The sequence below is a fragment of the Oryctolagus cuniculus genome, chromosome 4 (assembly GCF_964237555.1).
Source record: "Oryctolagus cuniculus chromosome 4, mOryCun1.1, whole genome shotgun sequence".
NCBI classification, from domain to species: domain Eukaryota; kingdom Metazoa; phylum Chordata; class Mammalia; order Lagomorpha; family Leporidae; genus Oryctolagus; species Oryctolagus cuniculus.
The window spans coordinates 139,974,955-139,994,905 of record NC_091435.1 but is presented as its reverse complement, the minus strand read 5'-3'; the positions used below and the strand labels follow the sequence as shown (position 1 = coordinate 139,994,905).

The window sequence follows — 19,951 nt, the reverse complement described above, 5'->3', positions numbered from 1 at the left end:
CTTAGTAACTCAATATATTTAAGTATTAGTATTTTGTTACTAAAGAATTTAAATCTTCCTCTAAGGAGGAAAAAAAAGTTTGCAGTTACTAATTGTGGGGCTCAGAGTTTGTAATGGGAGGAGCTAGTTAGTCTAAAGTACACTTTTTTTCAAGCATTTAATTCATTCTTTTTAAAAGTATTTATTTATTTATTTGAAAGACAGTTTCAGAGATATAGGGAGAGACAGAGAGATCTTCTATCTGCTGGTTCACTCCCTAGATGACCTGGCTGGATCAAGCCAAAATCAGTTGCCTGAACTCTATCCAGATCTCCCACAAGCAGTGTCAATCGTGCACAGCAGAGCACGCTGGAGAAAGGAGTAGAAAATTGACTTTTAGGACACACAGAACTCCTTTGACATTCATTTCAGAGGTGGAACATTTATGTTTCCTTGTAAAAATATAACCCATTTTGAGAGAAGACCATTGAAGAACCAGTAAACAAATTCAACAGAATCTTATCACAATTTGATTAACGCAATTTGAATAGTCAAGGTCTAGAATCAGGAACCGGTCATCAAAGGACACTGCTTAGTACTAGAAAACCCCATTTATGACAACTAAAAGTGAAGGGCGCTTTATATTCAACTTCCCTGACCATAGGCAGCATCATTTCTAACCAAGCTGCATCATTTGGTGACCCTCCAAGGATGGATAGGGTGGGGAGGCTAAGTTAACTGGAATGGATAACGGACAGAACAAAAGAACCCATAGATCAGTACAGGCATTTGGCGCAGGTTAAGTCACTGCTGAAACACCTGCGTTCTGCATCAGAGTACCTGCTTCAAGTCTTAGCCCCTCTACTTCCAATCTACCTTCCTGCTAATGAGTGTCCTGGGAGACAGTAGATGATGGCCCAGCTACTTGGGTCCCTCCCACCAATATGGGAGACCTGAATGGAGTTCCTGGCTCCTGGCTTTGGTCTGGTCCAGTCCTGGCTGTTGCTGGCATTTGGGCAGTGAAACTATGGATGGGAGATTTCTCTCTATGCCTGTCAAAAAACAGTGAAAATAAATACAAGTTTCATGAGAATTAAAACCATAGCTCTCAGGGCAATAGTTGTGGGCTGGATCATTAAGGCTGTGATGATTTTCTTTCTTTTTTTTTTTTTTTGATGATATAAGAGCTATTTCATTTTAACTTCTTATGGTGACCATGCACATAAGAAGATGAAAAAGAAAATGTACTTCTTTTATCAGAATAATTTTTGTGATTATAAGTGAAAGGCATTTTATTAATATAAAGGCAACCTTGACTTATACACCTATGATGAACATTGACATATTTAATTCACTCTCAATAATAAACATATTTTCTGACAAAGAAAAATCCAACAGTACAAAAGGACTAAAAATGAAAAGTACACATAACCCCACTAGAGAAACATCCAAGACTCTTTAGTCTTTTCTCATTTTATTTCATCTGGTCACTTTCTCTTTGGCTATAAGTAACATGTTGTAATACCTATTTTTTAATGTGTCAACTCTAACACTATTAACTCCTTGCAATGATAAATAATTGGTTACATTTACAACTTTAAAGAATATAAACTTTTACTTCCAGTTCCACCATTTTTAAATAGTATCTCTAACGTCCTATTATGTGCAAAAGACAAATGAACACTTCTACAATTACCTTCAATTTTCTTCCTTCAACTCTTTCTTTTCCATGAAAATCTTAACTCCTGTCAGCTGCACCGTTATATTTACATTGTCAGAGCTTATAATATTTACATTGTGTTCTATGACTGGTCATTCTGTTGACTTTAAATGTTGAAAGTCAATAAACTGTAATGACTGTATATGATTTTTTTTTTTTTTGACAGGCAGAGTGGACAGTGAGAGAGAGAGAGACAGAGAGAAAGGTCTTCCTTTTGCCGTTGGTTCACTCTCCAATGGCCGCCGCGGCCAGCGCGCTGCAGCCAGCGCACCGCGCTGATCCAATGGCAGAAGCCAGTCACTCATCCTGGTCTCCCATGGGGTGCAGGGCCCAAGCACTTGGGCCATCCTCCACTGCACTCCCTGGCCATAGCAGAGAGCTGGCCTGGAAGAGGGGCAACCGGGACAGAATCCGGCGCCCCGACCGGGACTAGAACCCGGTGTGCCGGCGGCGCAAGGCGGAGGATTAGCCCAGTGAGCCATGGTGCCGGCCTTGTATATGATTTTAATTACATAAATAGTACTCCTAGTAGAGCAAAGTCTGTCACTTCTTAGACTAGAAAAGGCAAATCTCTATTACTAACCCTGTGCCACTAGAAAGAGGATATAAGGGTCAAATAATTACATTTGCAAGCACTCCATTAATTGTTCAAACCAATACCACATTTGAGTTTAGTTTTTATTTGGAACATAGTTTTCTGTTGTTTTTAATAGTTTTCTGTTTTCCTTCTTAACAAAAGAAACACATGCCTTCCTCATAAGACTAAATTTATCCAGGATCTTAATTCCACTCTCTGTGGCCTGGAATCCGCTTTCTGCTTGAGGACATTCTTCTGCGGTGCAGTCCAGTTGCTTGCTTGGCCTGCTATACAGCTGTCATTCTAAGCCTGCCCTTCTTGGCACTCCTGGGTTAGGAATAATGTTCCTCAGATCCCAAATTTTTCTCATTCTTGAGTTCTTTTTCTAGTTATTGGTCCATCCTTAACTGGGTTTCTTTCTTTCTTTCTTTCTTTCTTTCTTTCTTTCTTTCTTTCTTTCTTTCTTTCTTTCTTTCTTTTTCCTTTCAGAAAGGATTTGTGAGAGGTGGACTGTCTGAGTTCTGATGTGTGTGAACGTGTCTACATATGCATTACAAGCCTAAGGACTCGGAAGGCAGTGCTCCACTCTTGTCTGGTCTTGGGTATTGGTGATGGGAAGACTGGACTGATCAGACTTTCGTAGTTGATGTGTCAGACTTTGTAGTTGACCTATGGTTTGTTCTCTGAAAGCTTTTTGGCTCTTTGCTTAATATTTATAGAATCACAAGTTTATGATTAAATATGGGTCCATTTTTATTTCTTTTGTTTGACACTCAATATACTTTCAGTCTAAAGACTCCTTTCCTTACCTCTAAGAAATTTTCTTCTATTATTTCTCTCATAACTTTATTGTCTTCTTTCTTATCTGCTTCAGGAACAATTGGTTGAATGTTGTACTTTCTATATTGACCTTGGATGTCTTTGGACTACCAAAAATATTTCTTTCCTTTTGTCTTTTTACTTTTCTTACTCTTTTTGTCTTTTTACACTTGGGAGGTTTCATTTATCTCATTTACATTTTCTTTCAGTCTTTATGGTTTTTTTATTTTAGTAATTTTATTTTTAATTTCTTTTTTTTTTAATTTTTTTTTTTTGACAGGCAGGAGTGGACAGTGAGAGAGAGAGAGACAGAGAGAAAGGTCTTCCTTTTTGCCGTTGGTTCACCCTCCAATGGCCACCGCGGCCGGCGCGCTGCAACCAGCGCACCACGCCGATCCGATGGCAGGAGCCAGGTACTTATCCTGGTCTCCCATGGGGTGCAGGGCCCAAGCACTTGGGCCATCCTCCACTGCACTCCCTGGCCACAGCAGAGAGCTGGCCTGGAAGAGGGGCAACCGGGACAGAATCCGGTGCCCCGACCGGGACTAGAACCCGGTGTGCCGGCGCCGCAAGGCAGAGGATTAGCCTAGTGAGCCGCGGCGCCGGCCTATTTTTAATTTCTAATAATTCTTGTTTTTGCTTGTAATATATATAAACACACACATGTATATACAGATACTTCAAAAATTCATGGAAAATGAAATTAAAAGATAAATTTCCTTTTAAAGACTTATTTATTTGAAAGGGAGAGAGAGAGAGAGAGAAATCTTCCATCCACTTGTTCACTTCCCAGATGGCTGCAATGGCCAGCATTGGGCCAAGCCAAAGCCAGGAGCCAGGAGCTTCATCCAAGTCCCCCACATGGGTGGCAGGGGCCTAAACACTTGGGCTATCTTCCACTGCTTTTCTCAGGCCGTTAGCAGGATGCTGGGTGAGAAGCAGAGCAGCCAGGACATGAACTAGTGTCCATATTAGATGCTGACATTACAGGCAATGGCTTAAGCAGCTGTGACACCACATGGACCTCCCTGCAAATTTTTATAACCAAATTATTAAGTAAATAATCTTTCACACTGCATTGGCCATATGAATTTATTTTTCACTTACTAAGTTATCATTGTTAGCTCCTATCATAAACTTTTTATAAAGTGCCTAATAGCGGAGCCAGTGTTGTGGCATAGCAGGTAAAGCTGCCACCAGCGATGCCGGCATCTCATGGATGCCAGTTCCTGTCCTGGCTGCTCCCCACCTGAACCAGCTCCCTGCTAACATGCTTGGGATAAGCAGCAGAAGATGGCCCCTGCCACCTATGCGGGAGACCCAGAAGAAGCTCTAGGCTCCTGGCTTCGGCCTGGCCCAGCCCTGGCTGTTGCAGTCATCTAGGGAGTGACCCAGCAGTTGGAAGATCTCTCTCTCTCTCTCTCTCTCTCTCTCTCTCTGTCTCTCTCTTTCTGTAGCTCTCACTTCCAAATAAATAAGTCAAACTTAAAAAAATAAAATGTCTGACATCATGATTCATAACATTTAAAATTATAATAACCCAAAGTACTTACCATTTATGGAGTACTTTATGTACCAGTAGTGTGCTCATGCTCACTGCATTGAAGACGATCAGTAAATACAAGTGTCTTCATCTGCAAAGGATGTAGAGATGCCATTTGTTAAAGAATAGCAAAAAGTGCTCTGGGAAAAGGAGTATGCATCTTCGACTGTTTCTCAGAGGTAGCACAAACACCAACACAATTGCTGATGCTTGTGAGGAAGGACTGCTTTTTTTAAAAAAGATTTATTTTATTTATTTGAAAGACAGAGTTACAGAGAGAGAGGTAGAGCCAGAGAGAGAGAGAGGTCTTCCATCTGTTGATTCACTTCCCAAATGACTGCAACAGCCAGAGCTGAGCTGATCTGTAAGCCAAGAGCCAGGAGCTTCTTCTGGGTCTCCCATAGGAGTTTGGGGACCCAAGGACTTAGGCCATCTTCTACTACTTTCTCAGGTGCATTAGGAGAGAGCTGGATGGGAAGTGGAGCAGCCGGCATTCGAACTGGCGTCCATATGGGATGCCCGGCACTGCAGGCTGGGACTTTAACCTGCTGTGCCTCAGCGTCAGCCCCAGGACTGCTTTGAAGAAAATACTCCCATGTCGATTCTCTGAGAGCCAAATAATTGTCTTTGAGCAGTTCAGACCATCGTCACATCACTTCCAACACTGCTACTATCAGAGCTAAAACACTTTCCTTTCTGAACACGGTTCTAATATTCAGGAATGAAACTAAAAGTTTTAATAAATTGAAAGCCAAATTATCTTGCTTACGAAGAAAGTAAAAAATGGATTTTGCCGTCTGGAGAGCTTACGCAGCAAAGGGCCCACAACTGTTTCATTCTGCCTGATTCAGCTTGGTGAAGGTTCCTGAGAGCTCTGCTGTAGATCTCACTGGGTGGTGGAAGAGGGAAGGTGCGTTGCTTGACAGCTTTTTGACCATGGGTGAGTTTACAGTTTCTCTAAACATCAGCATCCTCGTTTACAAAATTAAGGAAACAATATCTTCCAGTGAGGATTGTTTGTTAACATTAAGAAATAAATCACACAAAGGAAGTAGTACAGGGCCTGAGACTTAGTTAATTATTTGTAAATGATCATTATTATTACTGTGGAAATTCATAAGTATCCTCTACTGGTTAGAGTTGTTAAATTTAATAAACATACAGGATATACAGTTAGATTTGAATTTCAGTTGGGCAAGAATAATTTTTAGAGTAACTGTTGCAAATATTGCATGGAACATACTTACACTAAAAAAAAAAAAACCATCAGCTATCTGAAATTCAAATGTAAGTGGGCATCCTGTATTTTAACTGGCAAAGGAATTTCTGTAAGAGAAACTTAATAAACCTACATGGAATATAATTGTGATTAAATTTAATATTTTAACTGCTCTCACTTGGTAGGTCGGTATCCCCCAATATACTCAGCATTTTCTCTTTCAGGTAATGCTCAAGCATCACATATCTGAAAAATAAAAAGTTCCCATGTTTTGGAGTAGAACAGAAAATTTTCCCCATACTGAAATCTGTTGGATATAGTTACTAGTTATAGGTTTTGAAACTTCTTATGTGAATTGTGTTTGTATTTAAGTCCTTTCTTGGAAAACCACAAAGCAGTAAGTATGAAAGTCTTAACGGGCCAGCATCCCATAGCATGTGGTGTAGTGGGTAAAGCCTCCGCCTGCAGTGCCGGCATCCCAAATGGATGCCGGTTCTAGTCCTGGCTGCTCCTCTTCTGATCTAGCTCTCTGCTATGGTCTGCTATGGCCTGGGAGAGCAGTGGAGGATGGCCCAGGTCCTTGGGCCCCTGCACTCGCGTGGGTGACCTGGAGGAGGCTCCTGGCTCCTGGCTTCAGATCGGCGCAGCTCTGGCCATTTGGGGAGTGAACCAGCGGATGGAAGACGTCTCTCTCTCTCTCTGTCTCTCTCTCTCTCTCTCTCTCTCTGTAACTCTGTCTTTCAAATGAATAGAATAAATCTTTTAAAAAATTATCAATTCTACCTGTATGTCAGCTGTTCTGTAATTTGTAGTGAAATTTTGAATGAGATAAAAATAACTATTTTCATTCCTCAATTCTGTTTTAATTTTGCTTAGGAGTTACAGAAACACGTTCTAGTCGGCTTGCAATGTGTTTTTGCTATTTTTCATACTGATTTCACGTCAAACTTATAAACACTTCTACCAATCTTTTGGTGTCATTAGCTCAAAGAGTAACTGGACTTTGGTCATCACTCATGGTCATCAACATGAACATGAACTTTCTTCAGTGCGAAAAAATCGCTCTGTAATAATAGATTCTATCCTTTCCGGTTTGGGGAAATCATAATTCCTGGCTTTGGTAAGCCAAGTGAGAAAAAAGGAGAAAGACTGGATTTTCTTTATCCATCTACTCCTATGAAGCAACAGCAGGCTTTCAACTCCCGGAGAACTGTCATTCATCACCTCAGACAATACGATGTGTGCTCCCTGTCTTCATTCATAACGTTGGTTTGCTAGTAAAACGGAGTCAGCCCTTCGTTGCTTTTTTCCCAGAGAATGCACCTTCTCTCCGCGGCGGCGCCGCAGTCCCGGCCCCGCACGCCGCCGCAGCCCCACCTGCCGCAGGGCACCGCCGGCTGCCCCGGGCCCCGCCGCGACGCGCCCGCCGAGCCGAGGAGCTGCAGCGCCGCCGACAGCATTCGGGCATCAACACACAACCAAGTGTTGACTTCCTGGAGACTGAGAATCGGGGCGTCCGGGACAAAGTTGGGTGGGTGGGTGGGGTCTCCGGGTGACAGGAACGTCGGCAAAACATGGGTAGTGATTTCATGGACGCGTTCAAAGGAACCCGGGGAAAACTCAGACTGCGCTCCAGGTAGCTCGTCCCGGCATCTTTAGAATGAAATCGCCATAGGTGCGCGAGTCCTGGCTACATCCTCCGCGAGAGCCAGCGGGGAGGCCATTCTTGGGGCAGCTCCGCGGGGTGCACCCCTCACGAGGTGCCACGGCCGAGTGTCTCTCGGCAACGTCACAGAGCCACAGAACGCCCGGGCACGGTGTGGGAAGCGGTTCGGGACGAGGTGGCCCGTCCCCCTCCGCGGTGAGGACGACTCGGGCAGACCGGGGTTCTCCGGCAGCTTCTTCCTCCCCGCGCCGCGGCTGGCAGCATCGCCTCAGAGCCTGTGGCGCCCGGGCGCGCGCGGGAAGCCCGGCCTTCCAGCTGAGAAACCCGCCGGCCAGGGCCTCCCACTTTTTTTGCTTATCGCTATAAATGTTACTGTGACCGAGCCCCCCGAGACTTTCGGACGTCGCTGCCCCACTAAGCTCCCGACTCCTCCTGCCAGGGCCGAGGGAGCCCGGCCGCGCGCCGCGGGGCGGGGCCGGGGGCGGGGCGTCCGAGTCGCCTCCGGCGGCTCCTCAGCTACGGGCGGGAGGCGGCGGCAGCGGCGGCGGCGGCGGCGGCGGCGCGGGACGAGCGGCTCGGGGATTGGCTGCGGCGCGCCGAGACGTCAGGCTCCCGCGGCCCGAGCGGCCGCCCGGCCCGGCACGGCGCAGTCGGGTCGAGTGCTCCCCGTAACGAGGAGGTGTCCTCGGCCGTCCCGCCCTCTGCCGCCGTCGCCGGGTTGCGCCGCTAGTGCCGGGACGCGCCTCCGCGCTCCTCGCCGCCTCCACCCGCGCGGCCGTAGCTCCCCCTCGCTGTCCGCACGCACACCATGACGAAGAAAGAGAAGAAGTCCTTCAACCAGAGCCTGGCCGAGTGGAAGCGCTTCATCTACAACCCGACCTCCGGAGAGTTCCTGGGGCGCACCGCCAAGAGCTGGGGTGAGCGGGCGGTGGTTGGGTGGGAGAGGGCCGGCGGGAGGAGCCGGGGCCCCGGGAGCCGCCCGCAGCGCGCTTGGCCCCGGCGCCGTGCCCTAACATGGGCGGCGGCGGAGCGCGGCCCCATTCATTTTCCGCTGGGCCGGCCGGCGGGCCGAGCGGGCCGCCGCTCACTCCGGAGGCACGGGCTCCGCGGGCAGCCCTGATCGGGCCGCGCCGCGCCGCGCGGGCTCCTTCCTCCGGGCCGGGCGCGGGGCGCACGTGCTACCCGGGCCTCCCGCCCCGAGGACGCCGGAAGCCGGGGACCCCTGTCCGGCCCCGAGCCCCCGAACGCCCGGGGCCTCCTTTGTAGCGAGCGCGCCGGCCCCGAGAGGCCGCGGCGGAGGCGCCCGGCGCGCCGAGCGGTCGGTTCGGGGAAGCCAGCCCCTGCCCCTGCCCCACGCCTGGGGAGAGGAAATTTCCACTCCCGCCGCTATCTTGTGACTCGTCCACGCTGCCGCCCGACGCGTCGGGGGAGTGCAGGCGAGGGCTGAGTGTGTGTGGGTGGGTTGCACGGACGCGTCGCGGTGAGTTAATCACAGAAGTACATTGTACTCGAAAATGCACTTGACTGTGGACGGTGAAGAGGCCCTTAAAAAACATTGGTTCCTCCCTTAGGCGTTTTCCATCGCAGAGGTTTTTTTTTTTTTTTTTTTCTTCCTGACAAATTCGCTTCTTGGAGCGCGCGGGGGCGGGGAGGGGGAGTGAAGCCTGTCTCGGAACAGCACGGTGTCGCTTCCTGTGCCTTCGGAACTTGGGAGCGATGGTTGCGGAGGTCTGCTAGCCGCTTTTCGGTGCGGGAGTTCTTTGTTTTAAAAGACAGACTTGAGCCTTCCACTCGCGGAGTGCTGCCCTGGGGTTGGGGGGGGCGGGCTTTGCAAGTCTGAATAGGGACTAGTGCCCCCCACGCCCACACCCACACCCTTAAGTAAACTAGTTTTGCCTTTTTCTTTTTGAATCCCTCGGAGGATCCTGGGTTAGTGGGTCTTGACAGACCTTTTGTTCCTGATGGAGAATAAACTTCTCGAGTTGAGAACGAGAGTTGGCTGGCTGTGATTCTGCCGGCTGAAGGGAGCTCCTCCAAGGCTGGAAAGGGACTGGAAGCCCTGTCTCGAGCTGAAGGGGGGCCTTGGGGATTTCTGAACCCAGCCTCCACTTTAGAGATGAGAAAACTGAGACCCAGCGAGGTGGTGATTTTTGCCTTGTGTAAAATTACATATTCCATAGAGCCAAGAAAAGAACCCAGTTCTTCTTTAATCCTAGTCCAGCGGTTGTATTATTTTACAGATGCCTTGCCTAACTGCATGGTAATCACTCTGGGTTTTTTTAAAATTGCTATCTTCTTTTGGGAACCGAGTAGTATGATGAAGAAACGAAGCCCGCAGCTGGAGTTAAATGGCGAAAAAATGATAAACAATGGTAACTCTTCATTGTGTGTTTTTGGAGCGTACTGACTTTTTGCCAAAGACATTTTTGAGTGGTGGGGAGGGCTTGGTTTTTATAGGCTACCTTCCCATCTCCCTCTGTGCCTTCTCGTGCCCAGTACTGCATTGCTTCACATTTCTTACTATCCGAAGTGCCCTTTGACCTTTGTGTTATGTGACCTAAGGGTAGTGATTTTATTGGGTATATATGCATGTAAGTAGATAACCTGGACACGAACTATCAAAGTATAGAGCAGTGTGTAAGGGCCATGGAAATGGTGCAAGTCAAGTTGTGGTAAGTTTTAGAAGGGTTAGGCAAGACCTTTTTCAACATGAATAAGTATTACTCTTATCGGTGAATAGTAAATCTGTTTGTTGTAATAATAGTAGCTAGGGCAGGATAACATAAATAAGTGAAAATTATCTGTAATCCTGTCCCAACAGAAGAGCATCCCTTCAGGGATATGTGGGTGAGTGGTGAGAGGAGGCTCTGTACCTGGAGCGTGGCTGCATCTGCCTAGACCCACAAAAACAACATCAGTGTGGAGAGATGTTTTCCTGTGGGGATATGGTTGCCAGGAGAGGTGCCTATGCCAATGCTTATAAAGCATATATATATATATATGTTAGCCGCCGAGCTCCTTGCCTCAGTTATTCACTGTTAACATGTCTGAAATGTGTGTAACATTTCATCTTTGTAAATTAAAAAATATACAAAATATTGTGGGCCTCTTCCCCTGTGAAGAAAGATATACTTTATAATTTTTATCTGTATTATAGTTTTTATCAGAGTTTTTTTTATTTAGCTGAATAGTGTTTCCATTTTACAGTTAGATATGTTATGATTTTTTTTTTTCATTTTGAATGTACTGACCCTCCCTCCTGTTCCTTCACCATTGAGAGTACATTTTGTAAATTTGTTTCCTTGGAATATGTTTGTACAGGTGGAATTTTTAGGTCATTCATGTATACCTTTTAATTTTGAAAACATGTTGACAAGTGCCTTCCTGAAAGTTCCTAAAACTTATACTTAACAGTGTATGGTGGCTTGTTACATCATCATAACTATTCTTACCTCTGTTATTTCTTTAAAACTTTTAGAATTTTTGATAATAGCTTTTTTCTAAATAAACAAATCCTCTGACATTTGTGCAGATTTTTTCTTTTACTAGTTGTCCCTTGACTTTTTTTGATCATAAAATATAGGTGGTAGGAGAAAAGGTTGTATTTAAAAAAAAAAACTTTAAAAAAATGTTATTTATTTGAAAGAGAAACAGAGATCACCCATCCACTGATTCCACTCCTCGTGTATCTGCAACAGCCAAGGCTTTGCCAGGCCGAAGGTGGGAGCTGAGAACTCAGTGCAGGTCTTCCCATGTGGGTGACAGGGACCCAAAAACTTGAGCCATAACCTGCTGTCTCCTAAGTTTTGCATTAGCAGGAAGCTAGACTTGGAGCAGAGCCAGAACCCAAACCCAGGCACTCTGATATGGGGTGCAGGCTTCCCAAGTCATGTCTTAACCACTGTGCCAAATGTTCATCCCTACATTTGTTCTGAGATTCCTTTCCAAGTGAATTAGATACATTAAAAAGCACACATATTTAAAAATAAATTATATTTTGTGTGATCTGAAAACATTGCATGTTATATCACATTGCCATATTTAAAACAGCCATTTATACAGATTCTACTTCGTGTCTATGTGGCTAAATATCTTAAACTTGTAAGTGGTTTCAAAATGCTTACAGACACATCAATCAAGTCACTTGACTTTCAGAAATACCTTCTAAAGCAGACTAGGGGGTGGTGATGGAAGTGTTTCCAGCTGGTTTCTCAAGCTTAGTAATAAATACGCATCAGGAGTAAGTAGTTGCCATTTATGAAGACACTGGACAGAGAAAATTAATACCTAGTGGCTGATAATGCAAATATTAAATAAAATGCATTCAGTATAATTGGAGTCTAAAGTAGTGAGAGAAGCCTAGAGAGGTTACTTAAACTGCAGGTAGTGGGCCATGTGTTGCAATTTCCATTTTTAAAATGAAGAAATAGAATGAATCAGTTTATTTTAAGAATATGTTTATTTTATCAGAAGAAAAGTAATGTTTCGTGAAAGCTTTGTTTTGTAGGTACAGATATCCCCATGTAAAATGTATGTCTTAACTGTGGTTCATAGTCAGGAATGGTTGACAACTGTTAATCTAGCCCAGTTATACCATTTTGTAGATGAGAAAATTGAACTTGCAAATCTTCTGATTTGTTAAAATTCACTGAGTTAGTGATAAAATCCTTGGCCATCAGACTGAAAGACGAGTCTTGCTGCTTGCTTTTTTTTTTTTTTTTTTTTTTTTCCCATGACATCTGCTTTGGAGTCCATTACTTTGTTAAGTTTATCTGTCAATAAATGCTTAACAGTTAACAGTAGCTTAAAATTTGAGTTGCCATGATTTCCAAGCATATCCAGAATTCTGGATCAGTTAGCCCTATATTTTGCTCATGTACCTTTGCTTTTATTATAGGTCCATGAAGTGCCATTTTCTCAGTCACCTGTTCCGATTTGGGGTCATGCCTTAGTAAATGCTGTGCTCTGGAGATCAGACTCCATCCCATCTTGGGTGTCTGTTTAGGGGAGGAGGCAGGAGTATTCATTTTCTAAGTATTTTGTAGTTTTGTAAGGTGGTATTCTTTGTCCTGTGGAGTGTGGCAGTTAAGGAACTTTATAAACTTTACAAAAGTGTGCACTCTGAGAAAAGTAATCCAGTTTGCCTTACTTTGGATGCAGGCTAAAAATGCAGGCCAGTGGTGGGTGTGGGAGCAGCAGAGCCCAGCTCATGCTGAGCATCACTCAGCAGAAGAGAGAGGGCACTTCCTGGACTGTCCAGGAAGTAGTCCTGTTGTGGAAGGGAGGGAAAGGATGAATTAATGTGGTATGTGACAGACCATTGAAATTATGATAGTATATGCTTTCATATTGTTAAAGAGCAGCCTTACCTGTCTCACCCCTTCAAAGTAATTTGGTTTCTCAAAGATTGACTTGGAATTTACATCTGGAGAATTAAACTAGTTATATTAAAAGAAGTTGGAAAAAACCCCTCCTATTTATAGTAACAGCTTTTCCATAACTTATCATCATGTTTGATTAAGGACAAATCATTTAACACTGATTTCATAATGAAAATAAAATTGGAACTTTGAAAGATAAATTTATTATTTCCCAATTATATACTCGTGCTGTTTTGAAGTAAAATCACCTATGATCTTTAACCACTTTAGTATAACCAATGTTAATATTTTAAGTTTTTTCTATGTGCAAATAAAACTTTAAAACATGTATAAAATTATAAAATATATAGTTAGATTCCTGACTGTATCATTTACTGTTGAAGGAGACTATTTTTCCTATGTCTTTCTCTCAGCTGTTGAAGTGGCTCTCTTCATCACTTGCAACTGTTCACACTTTCTGCTTGCACTTAACATATTTTGTCACTTTTAGTTGCTGTCTCTGTTGGGATTCCCAAGTCCACGTATCTAGTCATAGACTTCTTTGTATTATTATAAGCTACTGCCTATCAGAAATCTCACTTGAGTGTTTCATGGGCACCTCTACATATAAATCTACATTGTCCTTAAGGGTTTATTCTCATGACATGCAAACACTTTGTCACCAGAATGGCTTATCTCTCTCATCATCCCTTTCTACCATTTCGTGTTGTTCCTTCCTACCCTTTCTGGGTCTCCCTTTCCCTTATGCTGCCTTGTCCCGGCTACTGAAGTGTCCGATTATGATGGTCTGGTGTTTGGAAAACATCTTTGAACTGCTCTGCCTTAAGACTGGATTAAGGGACCAGCGTTGGCACCTGTGGGGTACAGTCCTGGCATCTCAAAGGTGTGCTGATTGGAGTCCCAGCTGCTCCACTTCCAGTCCAGCTCCCTGCTAATGTGCCTGGGAAAGGAGCAGAAGATGACCCTTGCCACCCACATGGGAGACCCAGATTAAGCTCCTGGCTTTGTCCGGGCCCAGCCTTGGCTGTTGCGGCCATTTGGTGAGTAAATTAGTGGATAGAAGATCTTTCTCTCCCTTTCTGTAACTTGTGACCCTGCTTTTCAAATAAATAAATCTTGGGGGGAAAAATGACTGGATTAAGTGTTCCTGTGTATCCCATAACTTTTTCTGTTATAGCATTTATAACTTCATGTATCATTGTTGCCCATTTACTAGATTTATAAGCCTCTTTTTATTTATTTATTTGAAAGGCAGAGACAGACAGAGGTCTTCCATCTGCTGGTCCACTCCTCAAATGGCCTCAACATCCAGGACTGGGCCAGGCTGAAGCCAGGAGCTTCTTCTGGGTCTCCCATTTGGGTGCAAGAGCCCAAGCACTTGGGCCATCTTCTGCTGTTTTCCCAGGTGCATTAGCAGGGAGCTGGATTGGAAGTAGAGCAGCCAGGACTTGAATACGCACCCACCCATGTGGGATGTCAGCACTGCAGGCTGTGGCTTTAACCCACTGAGCTGCAGCACAGGCCCCCTCATCTTTGGTTTTGTAGCATCTGTCCTGGCATGTAATCAGAATGTAGTAAAAATTGAATGAATGACCAGGATTGTGGTATGGTCCCATGTAGTCTGTCTGTTTCATAATGTTTGATGGTATTGGTATACTATAGTAGTATAATTGTTCCCCCAATGTTGGGGCATACCCCCCCTTTGGTTTTTTATGCTGTATTTCTGATAGGTTTTCATCAGAAGAAGCTTGGAGGTTATTCCACGAACATTCAGCTGAATCTGTGACATGCTGAGTTGCACACCCAGTAAGAGTAACAGAACCAAGGTTGTTGCCCAGGTCTCTTATTCCCTCTTTTAATGCTGTTCTTAGCTTCTGTTGCTTTTGATAAGATACTCAGGTTTGTTTTTCATTTGTTTGTTTGTTTGTTTTAATGTCAGAGAGACAGAGAGAGAGCGCTCAATCTCCCATCTACTGGTTTACTCACATGCTTGCAACAGCCAGGGCTGGGCTAAGCCAAAGGCCAGGAGGCTGGAACTCAATCCAAGTCTTCCAAGTGGGTAGGTTGCAGTGACTCAGTTACTTGAGCCATTACCTGCAGCCACTCAAATATGCATTAACAGGAAGGTGGGAGCAGAACTGGGAGTTGAAAACCCAGGCATTCCAGTGAGGGATGGAGGTGTCCCAGGCAGAGGCTTAACCATTATGCCAAATGCCTGTCCTTCACCCATCCTCAAATTTTTTTTAACTGTACCTTCTCTCAGATTTAATGGAGATTTACTAAATAATATTATTCTCTCTCTTATAGGGTGCTATAACTAATATTTCTGAAAAGCTTGCTCTAATAGCCTCCCTACATCTGTTTAAACTTTGTTACTGAGTCATTTGTGGAGCTGGCTCTTACTTGTAACTTCCTCTTAGTATTTTTCTGGTGTCATGGTGAGGTATGACTTTGGAACTGACCTTCCTCTAAGGCATGAGGTGCTTTGCTTTTGGTAGTTTCTAGCCTAATTGGCAAAGTCTGACCCATAAATAGTGGCCTTTTGTATGCTATTACCCGAACTCCTCACATATCTATCCCTCCTTTCCTTGTTCTTTCCTGTCTGTTCTCTCTTCATGTGTATCCTAAATTTGTATTCCCATATGCAGTCTTTGGCCTTGTTTTCTCTTCTTCCCAGCAGTCTCATAGAAAGCAGTAGAAGATGGCCCAAGTCTTTGGGCTCCTGTGTCTGCATGGGAGATCTGGAAGAAACTCCTGGCTCCTGGCTTCAGATCCACGCAGCTCTGGCTGTTGCAGCCAACTGGAGAGTGAACCAGCGGTTGGAAGACCTCTCTCTGCCTCTCCTCTCTGTGTTTAACTTTGACTTTCAAATAAATAAATAAATCTTTTAAAAATTCCCATATATTTTCAATTTTATGAAAGAGCTTCACCATTTTTTCTGCCATCTGAACTCTAACCTGACCAAACTATGCCCATTCTGCTTTATTAGCTTTTTTAAATGAAGATTTATTTATCATTATTTGAAATTCAAAATTACAGAGTGAAGAGAGACACACAGAGAATTTCCCACTCGCTAGTTCGCTCCCCAGATGGCTATACATCTGGGGCTGGGCCAGGCCAAAGCCAGGAGCCAGGAGCTTCTTGTAAGTCTCCCACTTGGGTGACAGGGGCCCAAACACTTGACCATCTTCCACTGCTTTTCCCAGGCCATCAGTAGCAAGCTAGATCAGAAGTGGAACAACCAGGACATGTACTGGTGCCCATATGGGATGCTGGCCCTACAAGTGGTGGCTTCACCCACTATACCACATGGCAGATTCCATTCTCTTGAATCTGTGTGATCTGTGCCTCCATTGCTACAACTACAATCAATTTTTTTTTTAAGATTTATTTTTTATTTATTTGAAAGAGAGTTACATAGAGGTGGAGAGACAGAGGTCTTCCATCCACTGGTTCACTCCCCAGATGGCCGCAACGTCAGAGCTGCACCGATCCAAAGGCAGGAGCCAGGGGGCTTCCTCAGGTCTCCCACGTGGGTCCAGGGGCCCAAGGACCTGTGCCATCTTCTACTGCTTTCCCAGGCCGTAGCAGAGAGCTGGATTGGAAGTAGAGCAGCTGAGACTAGAACCGGTGCCCATATGGGATGCCAGGGCTTTAACCTGTTGCGCCAGAGCGCCGGCCCCAACAGTGAGGTTTTTTGATTTCATAGTCTTTAATGCTCCCAACCGTATCTGCTTTATCAGGGGATGTGGTAGTGGCTTTGCTTATAAATTCTCTAATTAAAACATTTAGGGAACCAGATGAAAACCTTTAGTAATTTTTTTTCACTATTGCTCCACGTTCAAATAGACCATAGTCTTTCCAATTTTTATATCTTCTAGTTAAAAAAACAATGGTGTACGGTTGACCTGAGGAGAAAGTGGTCTCTTAACTCCTGAATCATTCCCAGAAAGATCCAGAGAGTCAGCTGGACCGTTCTGACCTTGCTGTCAGATAATTTTAAAGACTGTAGCTTTGCTCATGCTATTCCTCATTCTCCAAAACTGGGGATCCTCACTTCAAAAGTAAGTTTCCAACCTTGTAACTTGTCATTTTCTACCTTATTCCCTTACTGTCAGGTACCTCATGTCATAGACAGATCAGCATATCTGATACCCCGAGTGCTGCCTTATTCCCTCCCACATAGCCTTATTCTTGTCAAGTTCTTTCCTGTTTCACAGACCCATATAGAGTGCCAGCTCTGCCATAAGTTACCTCTGATGTGCCCAGGTGGAAACCTTGTGTTCTGGAGTGTAGTTGTTTAGATAAATATTGCTTTTATGTCTGCATTTTGTATTCTACAGCATCTAGCACATAGTAAGCACTCAGCTCTTCAGTCTTGATGAACAAATTGTCTTTTAATCTGTTTAGCTTGTGATAAACCTGGTGCTTGGGCAGAGGTTGTATGTTAATTTGTATAGCTCTACACTTTGGAGGTCTTATTTGTGGAGATAATTGCACAGTGCATAAAGGTATAATTCTGTCTTCTAGCTCACCATAACTGTTCCACTAAATTTGTGATCCATTTTGTGGATTCTGTGTAGGGCATTGTAGTCAAAGTGAGCCTGTGAGCATAAGTATTTGTACTTGTTACATCATCATCTTTTTTTTTTTTTTTTTTTTTTTTTTGACAGGCAGAGTGGACAGTGAGAGAGAGAGGCAGAGAGAAAGGTCTTCCTTTTGCCGTTGGTTCATCCTCCAATGGCCGCCACAGCCAGCGCATCATGCTGATCTGAAACCAGGAGCCAGGTGCTTCTCCTGGTCTCCCATGCGGGTGCAGGGCCCAAGGACTTGGGCCATCCTCCACTGCACTCCCTGGCCACAGCAGAGAGCTGGCCTGGAAGAGGGGCAACCAGGACAGACTCTGGCGCCCCGACCGGGACTAGAACCCGGTGTGCCGGCGCTGCAAGGCGGAGGATTAGCCTAGTGAGCCGTGGCGCCGGCTGTGCTTGTTACATCTTAAAGGCACACCAGTATGCTAAAAAGATGACCAAACTGAGGCTCAGGATATAAACCTGGATTCTAATTCCACATCTCCATTTATTTTCCTCTATGAAAGAGAAAAAAGTTAGCAAGATATCTTCAAATGTCACTTTGGAATAAATAAAAAAAAAACCTATTTACTTATAAATGCTTAAGAATAGGAGGCAGCAAACTATATAAAGGACCAGATAACAAATATTTTAGACTTTGTGGGCAACACAGTGACTGTAGCAACTACTTAATTCCACTATTGAAACTGGCCATAGACAATATATAAACAAATGGATCTGACTGTGTTCAATGTTTTATTCACACACACAATAAGACACTAGCCATGGTTTGCTTAGAAATCAGTGGTCAGTATATCTGAACTTAAATGGAATGTGGACTTCTGTCTTGTTCTTTTCATCTAACAGAAGTAATGCCATTGTTTGAGTTTTTCTAATCCAGATGTGAATAATCATCCTGGGTTTCTTCTTGAGTAACCACCATTAACAGTGTGATGCTTTTTAAAGAGTACGAGGTAGGTCTACTTTGGATAAAGGTCTGGCAGTTTCTTAAAAAAGCAAATAGCCTACCCCCTGAGCCAGCAGTTCTACTCCTGGGTGTTTACCCAAGAGAAATGAAAGCATATGTCCATAAAAACACTTGTACAAGAATGTTCATAGTAGCCCTATTCATAATAGCTCCAAATGGGAAACGGCCCAGGTTTCCATCAGCCCAAGAATGGGTAAACAAATTGGTATGTCCACACAGCGGAATACTATTCTACAGTAAAAAGAAATGAACTATGGCTATACAAAATTTAAGTGAATCTCACAGTTAAGCTAAATGGGCAAGAAAGGTTTACAAAGATAGTACATACTGTATGATTTCATGTACATGAAATTCCAAAGCAAGCAATGCTGGAAAAACGTTCAGAGTGGGAGTAGCGTGTGGGGCAGCGGGCATGCAGCTTGACAGGAAGGAGGTGGTATAAGGGATCTGTCGCTCCCCCTCTTCGTGGAGGAACGACACTAAGCCCTGCCTAGGCTTCACATCCGAGTCACGGCACCATTATGTCGCTCCCCCTCTTCGTGGAGGAACGACACAGGACCCTGCGCTGTTCTTTTGTCTGCTTGGCCCTCCCCGGGTTTGCTGCTGGTTCTTCCCGGGTTGGCTGCCGTCCCTTCCACCTCCGTGGAAGGCGGTTCCCCCTGCCACTTTCCCCACTTCCGCGGGGGAGCGGCACACCGCCGGCCGGCTCTCTTGGGGGCTGCTCAGGTGTTCCCCTTAGATGTACCTGGTGCATGTTGTCTCTCTCTTCCTTTATAGTCCTCTTCCACCAATCCCAACTCTGCTACCCACACGCCGAGTACGCTGCTCTCCTCCAATCAGGAGTAAGTCCCACAGTTTATTGGTTGAACTGGAGGCAGCTGTGTAGAAGCTGTTTCCTCCTCTCCCAGCGCCATATTGTGGGAGAGCAGATGCATAGAATAAGTCTTAATTCCAGTAACTTAGTCTAGTCCGAGTTGCTCCCCACAGGGATCCTTCACGTGATAATGTTCTTTATCTTGAATAGAAATTTGGATCACATAGGTGAATGCATTGTCAAAACCCATTTAATGGTACTTTGGAGATTGGTGTATTTAACTGGATTTAAATTTTATTCTCAATCTCAGCATTCATGCATTGTTTCAGGTTAAAGTGTACTAACATCCACAACTTGAAATGTATCCAGAAAATGAGTTGAATACAGCAAAATGTTAATTTTAAGATCTAGGTAGGTTTCTGGATGTCCACAAGTACATTTTATTCAATTTAGGTGCTTGTAAATTCAATTGAATATTTGAAATTGAATATTTGAAAAAAATTATGAATACATTCATGTATTTCTGTGTCTTCACCAATCTCATCATTCCTACAGATGTTTTATCTTTTCCCGTGCTTTTTTCAGTGCATTTCTATAAGTGTTATATACTTGTGAGTATATATGGAATATACGAGAGTACTTCAAACAGGTCATAGAAAATGCATGTTATGAAA

General features: G+C 44.3%; 1 protein-coding gene and 2 long non-coding RNA genes across 8 annotated transcripts in view; 2 read left to right on the top strand and 1 right to left on the bottom strand.

The window, feature by feature from the left end:
- Positions 1-7,934, bottom strand: part of LOC103350406 (uncharacterized) — a 66,889-nt gene extending 58,955 nt beyond the window's left edge. For all 3 annotated transcript variants that reach the window (XR_007924526.2, XR_007924527.2, XR_007924525.2), the window contains exons 1-2: positions 7,082-7,934; positions 4,649-4,729 (exon numbers count right to left, since the gene is read on the bottom strand). This is a non-coding gene — a long non-coding RNA (uncharacterized lncRNA). The remainder of the gene's footprint in view (positions 1-4,648; positions 4,730-7,081) is intronic.
- Positions 7,935-8,126: 192 nt separating this feature from the next.
- Positions 8,127-19,951, top strand: part of ATP1B3 (ATPase Na+/K+ transporting subunit beta 3) — a 55,561-nt gene continuing 43,736 nt past the window's right edge. Inside the window, exon 1 of one of the 4 annotated variants that reach the window (XM_051858785.2) lies at positions 8,127-8,440. In XM_051858785.2, coding sequence (XP_051714745.1) covers positions 8,332-8,440 — 109 coding nt within the window. In that variant the 5' untranslated portion in view covers positions 8,127-8,331. Of the gene's footprint in view, positions 8,441-16,790; positions 16,969-19,951 lie in introns of those variants that run through there. The other 3 variants (XM_070071621.1, NM_001082091.1, XM_070071622.1) reach the window with 3 other exon arrangements.
- Positions 9,012-15,583, top strand: LOC138849379 (uncharacterized). Its single transcript, XR_011388182.1, has 2 exons — positions 9,012-13,789; positions 14,322-15,583. It is a non-coding gene; the product is annotated as an uncharacterized lncRNA (long non-coding RNA).